This window comes from Zonotrichia leucophrys, chromosome 10 (genome assembly GCF_028769735.1).
Source record: "Zonotrichia leucophrys gambelii isolate GWCS_2022_RI chromosome 10, RI_Zleu_2.0, whole genome shotgun sequence".
Taxonomy (NCBI): Eukaryota; Metazoa; Chordata; class Aves; order Passeriformes; family Passerellidae; genus Zonotrichia; species Zonotrichia leucophrys.
The window spans coordinates 5,838,327-5,851,189 of record NC_088180.1 but is presented as its reverse complement, the minus strand read 5'-3'; the positions used below and the strand labels follow the sequence as shown (position 1 = coordinate 5,851,189).

The 12,863-nt window shown below is 41.0% G+C and overlaps 1 protein-coding gene across 6 annotated transcripts in view; it reads left to right on the top strand.

Moving 5' to 3' along the window:
• The first annotated feature begins 11,016 nt into the window (after positions 1–11,016).
• TJP1 (tight junction protein 1) overlaps positions 11,017–12,863 on the top strand; it is a 156,767-nt gene continuing 154,920 nt past the window's right edge. For 5 of the 6 annotated variants that reach the window (XM_064722677.1, XM_064722674.1, XM_064722672.1 and 2 more), the window contains exon 1: positions 11,470–11,748. In XM_064722677.1, the coding sequence (XP_064578747.1) occupies positions 11,582–11,748 (167 nt within the window). In that variant the 5' untranslated portion in view covers positions 11,470–11,581. Of the gene's footprint in view, positions 11,056–11,469; positions 11,749–12,863 lie in introns of those variants that run through there. The other variant, XM_064722673.1, reaches the window with a different exon arrangement.

Sequence of the window (12,863 nt, the reverse complement as noted above, 5' to 3'; positions counted from 1 at the left end):
TCATATAAGAAATGACAGAAATGCAAATGAGATTCTATGCATTATATTTAATTTTTTCTTATCATAGTCACTTAGAATCTCAGCTATGACCTTGAATTTGGTTGTATTTGTAGTACAGTTCACCAGAGACAGGCTGAGCTTCAGCAGCATCAGATTTGTTATGAGATGTCAGATGTCTGCATCAAGTAGGATGACAAGTAGCTGAGAAATGACATTGGTGCTACCCTAATCCTAAATCCATCAAAAGAATAAAATTCCTTGCAATGAGAAGAGCATCAGGATACTTAAGTAGAACTTATTTTCTTTGCTACTGGACAACTCTATTCCATTGCTGTGCTGAATGATTTTTCTTAGTGTGTTTTCCAGCCACTAGAAATTTTTCAGATTTGAGTTGTATAAGAGAGTTTGTTTTATTCTGGTGGAATACTACTACTTTGTCAAAATTTACAGAAGTCAGTAGGAATTGCATAGATAACTACCTTTGATCAGGTGACCAGGTAAAAGGTGCAATTCAGTGCTGACAGCTAGACTTTCAAAGGTTGCAGTAGAAGAGATCATTTAAGAACAAAGCATCTTACTGAGATATGTGATCATATGAAAATAGAGGAAGGCAGGAGCAGAGTCTGTTTCTGTTTTGCTCACAGTGTAGATATCACAGTACTAACATTTCAAATGCTCAAGACAGATGGTATGTATGTTTTTTACATAAGATGACCAGAAACTTATCTATTGAATGGAGTGAATTCAATATCATGTGATCCACCTTAATCTTTGGCTTCAGGTTCACAGGAAGCCTTCCCTCTGAACAGCTGCAGAGCCTGTGATTTATTGCTGCTGTCACAGTGATGTGCACAGATCACCAGACTGAATGTGTTTTGCAGTGACTACTTGCAAGTGTTGGTATTTTTGCTTTGTTCCTACAAACACTATGTCTTCTGTCTTCTACAGAGATCTGTGTTTTCTTTTAGTGTCAGTGTACTCTGGTACGCATTCAAACTGGCAGCACTGCAAATGCTATCTCCAGCCACTGTGAGGTCACTCCCAATAAGTGGAACAACGTCATTTTTGGTTACATGAGCCCATCAGAAGCTTGATTTTGTTAATTCCATTTGAATATTCATTGCTGTTTATTCGTTCTGTTGTGCAGTCACAGCTTGATGCATTCTATTTGTTCATCATTAAGGTCCAGCAAAGATTTTGAGGAGGAATATCACACTAGATTTGTGTGAGAAATCAGCTGGTTTTCTTTAGAGAAGTTGTCTGGCTCTGTGTTGTTTGTATCTTTCACATGGAAGTGAGACCAATGAAGAAGGGCTTTAGCTGCTTGGGCACTTGTCTGGGAGATAAGTGCAGCGAGTTTGAGAATGTCCTTGATCATTATCCATTAAGCAATGTTTTTTTCTGTGTTCTGGCTTTCAAATCTCAGTGGTGTTGCAGATGGTTCTGAGGAAGAGGTTGCACTACTGCAATAAAATGAACAGATTTGCTGAGATGTTCAGGGTGCCAGGAGAGATCTCTATTCATGGCTCTTATAGTTAATCTTCAAAATTTATCATTTGTACGTTATTAAAAATTTTTCAAAGAACCTGCCTGGGGTCCTTTAACTAAAACAAAACAAAAGCCCCAAACCAACACACCAGAGTGTTTTTAGGAAACCAGTCAGTTTCCTGACTGCTTGGGTGCTCTTCATATGCAGATGGGGGGCAGATTGATTAGTTGGCAAGAGAGCAAGTGAGCTCTCAAACCTGCTAGTGTGTAAGGAGACAAAAAAAAGTAGTAAGTGATAGTGAGAAGAGTAGTTATCCTGTACCTGTTAACTTGGTGCCTGCTGCCATTGCAGCAGGGCAGATCACAGCAGGACACATCTCAGGACAGACAGGATCCAGGTCACCTTCAGGAAATCACTTGTCAGAAATACTGCTCCCAACACTCACCCAAATGCACGGATTGGATGATGCTACCGGACCCTCACGTGGTAGAAATGATCACTTCCAGGTGGCCTTGTTATTTTATGCCAGCTGAGTACACCTGACCCCCCATGGTCTTTCTTTCAAAGCTCCAATCGAACATGCTAAATAATTAGAGGCAAACAAAGGGAGAGGACAGAGACTATACTGAAATATAATTTCATTTCATATCTTCTGCTAATTTGTTTTTGAAACATGATAGGAAGTAGAGATATTGCTGTATCAGAGAATACTAATGCAATGATCAATTTGAAATTGGACAAATAAAATGTAGTCCAACAGTATTGTGCAGGCTTCTGGTTTTTTAATACCTAAAAACAAGCAAAGGAAGTATTATGTAAACCAGAAAAATGTTACATAAACTGCCATAACAGCAAAAGCTAAGTCTATTTACATTACCAGACAAAACCTTACCAGTGCATTATTTGTGTTATTCTTCTTAATTCATTCTGCTTAAAATTCTTCTATTCTTCTTAAATTACTCTGCTTAAAACCAAATGACTGACTCACACCACACCCCAGAACTCAAATCCAAAACTTTGTGCTCTCTTCTAAGGGGGGAATGGCAAATTGCTTAATTATCCCCCTCTTCTCTTTCACTAATCATGCTTTCCCCAGGATGGAAGGCCTTGTGCAATTTGATAGTGTAACATCAGGAATGCCATAAAGGCAGTTTTATTTTTATACTGGGAAAATGTTAAAAAAATTGGGCTACTCACAGCAAATTTGGAGCCAGATCATCTATGCCAAAAGTAGCAATAACTGCAGTGTATAATAGAAGCTAGAATTGATTGTGTCTTCTCTAAAGCAGAGGACAGGGATTTGCTTATTTGATACAAAAATCTGGTTTGTAGCAAGATTGTTGATCTGCACATTAATTCTTATTGTTTATAAATAACTGACTAGAATCTAGAAAAGCCTTGACACTGGCTAGTTAAAGATAGATGAATGTAAATCCCTTATGTGTTTAATGCAGTAAAAAAATGCTTGATACTCAAAATTATGAGTATCTAGTATAATAGATCTATTTTTTCTTTCTATCATATTAGATAGTCTTGCTTTATAGTCTTCATACACCTGAAAGAATGACATATCTTAAATTTTTGTCACATTGAAAATAGTGGTCCAAATTAATATAAATATTTTTAACAAAACAAAGTTGAATTGGGATACCCAGACATATACTATCTGAAGCTAAGCTTTCATAAACTGAAACATTTTCAAAACTTTGGCTCAAGAGTTCCTTTAAGCTGATTTTTATCTCTCTCATGTCTTTCTTTTTTTTTAATATATAACCCCCCTTCACATGCACATCCTTAATGGGAAAGCTGTCTCACTGGAATGTAGTAAGTGCTACCTCTGCTGTTTTACCAAAATGAAAAAGTCAGTGACTAAAAGACCAGATCTTGCAGATTCTTTGCCACATGAGTAGTTCTTTTTCTTGAAAATATTCATACTGGACTTCTGAAAGCTTTGGAGATGCACACTGTGAGCCAGAACAGCATTTTGAATCTCCAGTAGGAGAGGGTGTCATGGCACTGGGGATGGCATCAGCTAATTACTGGTGACAGCAAAAGTGACATCCTAGGAACCGGCCCTTCACCCTGCTGGGTTCAGGCTGATGCTTTCACCATGTGGAGTCCCAGATACTCACAAAAAAATAAAAATTCCCTGCAGCATCAGAGATTTTGCTATTACATTTAGCTATATTTTAAATTAGCTTTTCATTTCCTAATTTCCACCTGTTAGGCTTCGTTTGTGTATGTTATGTTTTATGATCTATGAGAATGTTATGAGAAACAGGTATATAATAACAGTTTAATCATCTGGGAAACAGATCTGGAATCTGGTACAAATTTCATGTAGGTTTCCCTACACTGGAATTACAGATACATTTGGGGTATACTAACACTGATAAATATTGAGCACTTAGTTTCTTCATCTATGTTGTAAAAATCTTGTTTATCACTATTTTACCATTTTTACTCTTCATTTTTATATCATCTTTTGTTTGGACAGGACAATGAAAAGAGTAGCTGTAGTCCATCATTTTTAAAAATTGTTTGTCATAGGTTGCTCTTCTTCCCATGCTATAAAAGAGTAATGCTTGAACAGAAATAATGTTTTTGGGTTTAATTGTTTTATTAAAGTTGTGTATAAAAAAATCTTATTAAAATCAGACTTAGCATGATTTTTAAAACATTTGAATCATTACCATAAACAATATCCCTGTAATGAGCACCACTGACATTTTTTGTGTTCTTTTCATAGTAGATTACTGTATACTTGCCTCTAATTATAGCAAATCCTATTACATTAATTTCCATTGTACTGCTAATCTGATTAAAATAGTATAACGTTAACAGTCACACACATGATAATGAGAAAGCTTTATACACTCTAAGCTTTATATACTCTAATGAGAACAACTTTCTTCTTGAAAGTGAAAAATGGTTTTGATATTTGTGATAAATGTGCAAACACGCAACTAGACATATAAAACTGTCCTCAACTCAGATGATAAACAATTTCAATACATTCAGGAAACATCCCTCTAAGCTTCAGACTCACATCTCATGAATGCGGAAACATTCCTATCAGCATTTAATTAAAGATATTAAGAAGATGCTAAATAAGGCTCTGAATTTATAAATTTCATATTGATAGTCTTGTAAAAATTATAGTTACACATTTTTATTTATAACATAAAAAAAATTTATAAAATTAGGCATGTTCATAAATTTTGGCAAGAGAAACACCTTAAATTTTAGTCTGTCATTTTGATCTACTTATCCTGATGTGTAAGGTGCCATGCACAAAACTCACTATTGAACTGAAAAGGGGTGAGGTAAGCAAGCAGCTTTTCTAGACAACTGAGTACAAACACATGAATTGAATGGTTGGATAGGTCCTGGTTCCAGATTTTTCACAGTGGTTCTATAACACAACAACCACAGCAGTTCAGTTTCTCAGCCTGTGATATTTTGAATTTTTGTTTTTCAGAATTTTACACCCTTCCTCTGGGGAACAGTAATTATCCCCTGCTCTTCACAATCTTTTATTTTCTTTTAACTGTTGTGTGCTAGGAGGTTTGCCCACCAGGCATAGCTTCTAAAAATGAAAGCTATTAACAACTCCACATCCCAAAATCATAGCAAGGTCTGATAACACCTCACCTCAGAGTTACAGAGCCTCAATACACAGTTAGCAAGATGAATTAATTAGATCTTTGTGTTGCAGATGGCAGTCTACTCCTTAGAATCTTTTTTGGGAAGCGATGTTACTTACGCTTCTCTCTCTTTGCATCTCACATTGAAATTGTATGCTTGGTGATTTCTTCCCTCCAGTAGTTTTCTACATGAATAAGCCGTATCAGAGAGCACTAATGGAATTCATGCATATGCTTATTTTTTTCTACATTAAGCTTATTTTATCCTGTGAGAGGGTCATGCTTGTCAGGCATAATGTGATATTTGGATAATTTTGACTTCGGGTGGTTTTCTTTTCTTTTTTTTTTTTTTGTTAAGAGCAAAATCTTAGCATTACAAGCTTGCAAGGAATGGGGATATCTAAAACCACTGGACAGTGGCTGTTCAAGTCCACTTTGCTCTAGCCTGAATTCCTCACTTCAACAGTATTCTTATTACTGTAGTAACTTGAAATTTGCTTGTAACACTATAAAACAATCCACATCAGACTTAAAAGAACAGTACTAATACTATTTGTATGGAAAACCTTCTAAATGCCCTAACTGTAGTGAAACAGGGATACTTGCTTACAAGTTTCTTGTAAATATTTCAATTTTTTATTCTAGAAAACACTTTTGTCTTGATAATGCACAGTAAACTTATTCTGTGAAAGTCTATTCTCTTAAGAGAATAGAGAATCTCTCAAGAGATTCTATTCTCTTAAAACAATCTCTTCTTCTGAGAAAACAAGGTGAACTTTCTTTCCTTCCAAAGCAAAATTATTCACCTCTTTTCATTTTAGCAGCCTGAATAAATGATCAGGAGGAACAGTTTCAGAAAAGGCAAGGTAGTTTTAAATGACTGTGTCAGTTCATTTCTGTTTCCACTTAGACCCACAGTCCTCTGCCACCAGTCAAGCCAGCCTATCATGAAGGCACTTCAAAGAAATGTGAAAACTTCCCTTTGTGTGCATGGTCAATTATGTAGTAAAAGGCCACAGGAAAATTCCTTCAAGCATTTCTGTTTATTTTTTTATGATGGTACTGTATGTATCTCTCTATATATATTTATATCACTTGTATTTTATGAAAAAAAAAGCATGAGGCAAGAAAGAACCCTTTGCATTATATTCAATAATTTAATGTGAGTACAAAGAAGCCCTAGTAGATCAGAAAAAGTCAGAGAATTATGTCTTTTAAATGCATCATTTTAAATGTATTTTAAATATTAGGAAACATACAAACACACACTTTTGAGGAGGGAGAGAATAACCCCAGAGTCATTGCACTTGACAAACTTGTAGATTCTAAGGAATTGTTTTGTCTTTGACAGATATGATACCTCCCTTTTTCTTTCTGGAAAGAAAATAGAAGCTGTAACAAGTTTACAGACAGACTGAAATAGCAAGGAAGTTGTTACAGTAGCTTTGATGGAAATCTTTATTAATATTATTACTATAATTGACTACCTATACAAATTCACATTACTAACAACTCCTGCAGGAAAAAAACCTTCCTTAGTAAATAGGAACATTTTGATTAATTTAGAGATGGAGATCAGTCAACTAATGTCATGTTTTAATGTCACTACTGTATCCTACCAGTCTGCAACTCTGCCACTTTACCAACTGAACTGTGTAATAAAAGGTTCTCAAATAATTTTAAATACCACAGAAGCATAGAACATGACATGTATCAAGATTTGTTTGTCACTCATGAGAGTAAAAGTCAGCAAGGGGAACAGGTTCATCTTGGAAGTAAACAAAATGTTAATTCTTCAGCACACTCAGTAGCACAGTATTGAGAGCTATATGGAACAGATGATGTAATGTTATTAGAAGTGTCTGTTATATGCACAGTACAGCCAAAATTAACTCTATCCTAAAATTCAAATAAAAAGTTATTTAATATTCCAAGAAACTGGCAACAAGTTTATTTAACATTTGATTTAGTTCTAATAAATTTTGCAAACCTAAAAATCAATGCAACTGAGTGCTTGAAATGTGCCATTAAGATGTAATCTGGCCTCAGAAGTTGCTGATGCAACCATTATGTTACTAATAAAAATGCCAGTTATTCTGGTAAAATTATTTTTTAAATTTTTGCCAAACAGTAGCTTATACAGGTTTGTTGAACAAAACAAGCTACATCAGCAAATAAAAAGTATTTTTACTTTTTTACCAGCACAGCTATGCCAGTTTGAAGTGCAGCTTCTTTTTCCTCACATTCTTGCTGAAAAACATTATCTGAAATAATTTAAGTCTATACTGTCTCCAAAGAGTCTTTTGAGTCAAATTTCCCCTGGTCCTGGAAGCACAGTCCAAACTGACACAGGTGAGGGTTTGAAAAGGATGGCAGCTAGTGACAACTGGCACTGCAGGGTTGTGTGATGGGCTGATGATAAGGAGAAAGTAAGACAAGGTTCTGCAATCCTGTACTGAAATCAAATCTAAAGTCTGCAGGGGTAGATGATGCAAAAATCTTGCTTTGTATTTTCTGAAATCTCATATTTATGCTATTAATATTAAGATGGAAAAAATGAGAGGCACAACTTAGGATGAAGAAGCTTCACATCACAATTACACTTCCTCAGTCCTAGGAAGCTTCTCCGTGGCACCCTCTAAGTTGCAGTGAGTCAGTCTCCTGCTGCTGACAGCAGCCTAAAATCACCATGGCGTGGGCCAAGACTGGCACACACTGGATCAAACTCCACCTTCTCAGGTTCTTTCCATCAATTTTCTGGATATACCACTGTCCTGGTGTAACCAATCATCAGTGGAGTTATGCCAAGAGCACATCCACTCAGTGTAGCAGCCACACACAACATTGCAGCCTGTAACTGTGTGAAAGAGCTCTCTGAGCCAAGAGGTGCATTGGAAGGTCATTCTGGAGACAGGCTTCAGAGGAGGCCAGGGCTTCACACATGGTAAGAAATAGATTGTACAGCTTGTTCTAAGGTAAAGTCTGCAGCTGAGTTACCTGAGCAAATAAAATTAGGAAGTTAATATGGTTCTGCTTGGTTTGCACTGAAAAAACCCCTATGAAACAGCTGTATTAACCTAATGGGAATTAAATTGGTTTTAAAACACACACTAGGTTCAAAAGTTTCAGCTTTCTGCAGTGAAGGAGAGTATACTCTGTTAGACAGAAAGGGTTTGATGAAGCACAGAAAATACCATCAGAGAGCCTCTCTTGCACAGAGCTCCACCTTAGAAATGTTGTTCTCAGCAGACAGGTCCATGCAGGCCTAGGAGATAACAGTGGGATGTCCGGATGCTTCCCCTAATCTGAAAGCTGCTGATTGACCCCTGTTAAAAATAGCCTGTTCATCTAAAAGGAAAGAAAGATAGGATCTTCTTACTCTTTTAGCATACATGCAAAACATTGGTGCTTAAAACAAGATGTTCTGAAAGGCAATATATAATGGAGCCACACTAAGAGGGAATAGATGCAAGAAAACCAGAAATAATGCCAATTAAAAAAATGTCTTCATTAATAACTGGTTTTTATCTCTGTAATGCACATCAAGAAGTACAGAAGATGATGCATAAAATGGACATAAGTTAATTTGTTAATACCAGATGGATAGACTATCATAGTTGAAAACTATAGAGCTAAATTTGGAATAGCTGTCATTATTCAGCAAATTTAAATAGATTTAGGAATCCCTATTGAATTAGGAACAGGAATCACATCAGAAAGAAGTTTTGAATATATACCCAAGCTCCACTCTAAGTCTTTATGCAAGGTACTGCAGTCACATTTCTTAACTCTTTTGTAGATAAATGCCTAAAACAAATATATGTCCCAAATCTGCCAATGGGAAAATGAAAAACCAAAATTTTGAGCTTCTCTAATACGCAGTTCCTTTACAAAGTAAAAACCTCTGACAGCTTACCTGCTTCTTCCAGATTTATCATCTTTCAAATAAACTTCACATCCCATATCCTTAGATTCTACAAAGATCTACAAGATTTTCACCACTACAACCAGATTAAGACTAGATTTTTTGGGGAAGAATTTCTATATGAGATGTATTTTTATAACTAGCAGATGTTACATTCAAATATTTAATAATAACACCACCAAATATTTAAACTAATACAGTCTCATCATTATTTTAGTCAGCACTTCCTACCATTTTAAGGTGTGTATTATTTTCTTAATAGTAGTGCACAAATGTAATTGACAACTTCAATTACAATGTCACTATCATTCTGTTAATGTTGTTGAGTTCAAAACCCTGCCCACACTTACTCTCATATGTGTGGGCAACAAGAGTTTTTTTAGTCAGCTAATGATGACTAGATACAAAGGAGAAAGCAACAGGTTTGTTTTAGGGTTCTTGGTTTTAAGGCAAAGTAGGATCTCTACAGGTATTCAAACTAATTTGATAGACTGTGTATATAAGATATATACTTCCCAGTTAGTATACTAAGAGCATTGTTTAAGTACAACAATTAATGCCACCCCCTTAATCTTCCTAATCATTTCAAGTTAGTGATCCCTCATTGCTTGTAATGCCTGAGCTCTTCAAAGTCCAAGTACCCATTAACAGTATCTTGAGAGCTGGAGCTGTACACGTTCACACTGGACATCAAGCTGCCATTTGAATTTTTTAAAGCATTTGTGATACAGATATTTGTGCACATCAGATTTCTTGGCTGAAGATGCAAGGCCATTGAACTCATTAACTACAGTAATGGAACTATTGTGTTTCTAATTAAAATCTGTTGTGCTTGTTAAGTATTGTATTTATCTTCTCTACTTCCTGTGCAGTGAATAGGCCTAGGCAGAACGCAGCCTACTGCAGTGTTGAGGTATATATTATACATTCATACACAAAAAATCACTGAAATGCTCATCTGTGAGCCATAAAGTGTCAATGTTATTCACATTATTTCTTCCTAGCTGACAGTGCCACTTTAGGACCTCAACTCTGGGTAAGGATTACAGCTCATACTATTTACATTATTGCAACTTAATGAAAATTTGTTACTTCAGCATGGATTTGTTCTTACCTGCACTTGCAAAATATCTATTTATAAGCTTAAACAGGGTATCTCACGCCAAAGTGTTTCCCACCACCATTGATCAATGTGTCCAGGTAGGTGCTACCCCTCACTTCAGGGATGTTTGCACTGAGGGTCTCTGATTGTAGTGTACCAGGTGTTAGAACTTATTCCAAATGCACTCCTCAGACACCAGTGTTGTGCTGCTGTTAAAGCTGATCTTGAGGAGGAAGGCACAGAACAGATTAAAGCCGTGACAACTGTGTCACACCTGAGGCCGTGACACAGATACGTGTTCAGCTATTTGTGCTTAAGCACCCAGAAGGTGGGCACCCCTTTAAAATCATTTAACAGTTTTAGTTTGGCTTTATCACCATATGATTCTCAAACACACTTCAGTTGTTTTCCTCACATGGAAATAAAACGATTTAAAAGGGGCTGCCTTGCTGTTCGCTGTGGCCTCAGCAGGGTTTTTAGGTGCGACTGCCCGTGCAGGTGCTCGGGGCGGCTCCGGTGCTCCCGCGGCGGGAGCTGCCTCCAGCCGCCCTTGCTGAGGGGCACTTGGCGGGACGCGCTGCCCGCTCGGCCTCACCCTCAGCTCACCCGCACCTACCCTCGCCTCGCCTCACCCCACCCTCCTGCTGACCTGCCCCTCACGGGGCCGCCCCGCGGGCGGTGAGGCGTTTGCCCCGCTGCTCGGTGACTGCGACCCCACAACCGACACCGTTAGCCGGGAGGGCGATTAAAATAACATGGGGCTCCTCTAGGCGCTAATGGGATTAGCGGCGAGGCCGGCGAAGCACGGGCAGCGCTGCGGCCATGGCGCGCCTCTGATGGCGGGAGGGCAGCGCGGCGGCTGCGCCTCATGGGCGGGGGCGGGATACCCCAGGTAATCGGGGAGGGCAGCGGGGCGGGAGCGCCCCGGCGGCGGGCAGGGATGGTGGGGAAGGCCTGCTCGCCCCGGGGGCGAGGGGAGGCGGCGGCCGCCCCGAGATAGCCCAGGTGAGGAGAAGGCGAAGTGGGGGGCCTGGTCGGGGGCGGGGAGCGCGGCGCGGTGGGAGCGCGGCGGGAGAGAGGGAGGCGCGGCTGTGGGTCGGGGGAAAAAGCGCGGTGGGCTGCGAGGAAAGGAGTGCGACAGCGGGAGGAGGAGAGGAGCGCGGGCCCGGGGGAGGGCAGAGCGCGGCGGGAGGCGGAGGAGAGCGTCAGCTGGAGCGGGGATAGCGGGAGCGCGGCGGGAGGCGGAGGAGGAGAGCGTCAGCTGGGGGCAGAGATAGAGGGAGTGCGGCAGGAGGAGGAGGAGAGCGTGAGCCGGGGGGGCAGAGAGAGAGGGAGCGCGGCAGGAGGAGGAGGAGGAGGAGGGGAAGAAGCGCGACGCAGGGACGGCAGATGCCTGGAAATAAAAATTTGATGATTGCATGCAGCGGCTGGAGAGACTCTGTCGGTGGCGGCGGCGGGGACGAGGCAGGGACAGGGGGGGCGACGGCAAAATGAAGTATCAGAAATACCTGACTGTCTTGCAGATGGCCATAGGGGTGACCGCCTCCAACAGGGGCAGTCTGATGCCCTTAAAGAGGAAGCTGTGGTGAGTAGGCACAAACGGGGCCGCGGGCACTGCGGGCCGGGCCGGGCCGAGCGCGGGCCGCGGCGGGACGGGCGGGCGCGGCGGCGGGGGGTCCCCGCGGACATGAGGGGCGCCGTGCCCAGACCCGGCCTGCGGCTCCCGGCCGGCATCGCCGGGGCACAAAGTTCCCGGCGGATTCGTCGGCAGCCGCATGGAAACGCCGGGAGGCGTTGGCGGTGCCGGCGGAGCTGTCCGCGCCCGGCCCGGCGGAGGACGCGGCTGGAGCAGGCTCCGCTCCCGCGGGCACGGCGCTGCCGGACCGGCACAGCGGCAATGGCAGCGCGGGCTGAGGGCGCGGGAGCGGCTCCGGCGGGGGCTCCGCTTGCGTGACAGCCCGAGTGTTGCCGCCGATGTAGCGCAGTGTGCTCCCGCCCCGGGCTGTGCAGAGCCGGGTCCGGATTCCCTGCCCCTGCTGCTGCTGCTGACAGGTGTACCGAGAAAATGGGAACAAGGAGACGCAGGTCCAATAGATTAGCGAGAGCCAGAGTAGTGCTGTTCAAATATGGTCATTTTTCCTTGAACCCTGCGTTTCCCCTCACTGATTCTCACTCCTTTTGTGCTTGCTGATTGTGTGCTGAACTGATTTTTCTGGATGAATCAACAACATGTTATGAAAAATGTATTAAAGTATAGTGGTGTAATGTGGGTGAGTAGGGCACCGGCAGGCGTATGGCACTGCAATACCCAGGCACTCGTGGGCGGGCAGGAGCCCACTGTTAGCTCCATGGGAGCAGCGGGACCTGTGTCATCATCAGGACAAATCCTGAGGAGGAAATATTGTCACATCTTCTGAGAGGGAGATGTCAAATCACAAATTTGTACACTGAGAATTTCTTATCTGAAAGGAACCAGGAGTAATATAAAGGTGGTAGTGGTTATACAGTTTTCTTTCACTGTACTTACCTGGCCCTAGTGAAGCAAAGTAAAGCATCAGAGAAGGCATGATAGGTCATTTTATTTGAACATAGATAGTTTGCAAATAAAATTATTGTCAGCAGTTGTAACAAAAATGGGCCTTACATGAATTGTAGAATGTGGAGTTTTTAATACTTTGCTTTTCCTCACAGTAGAGACAG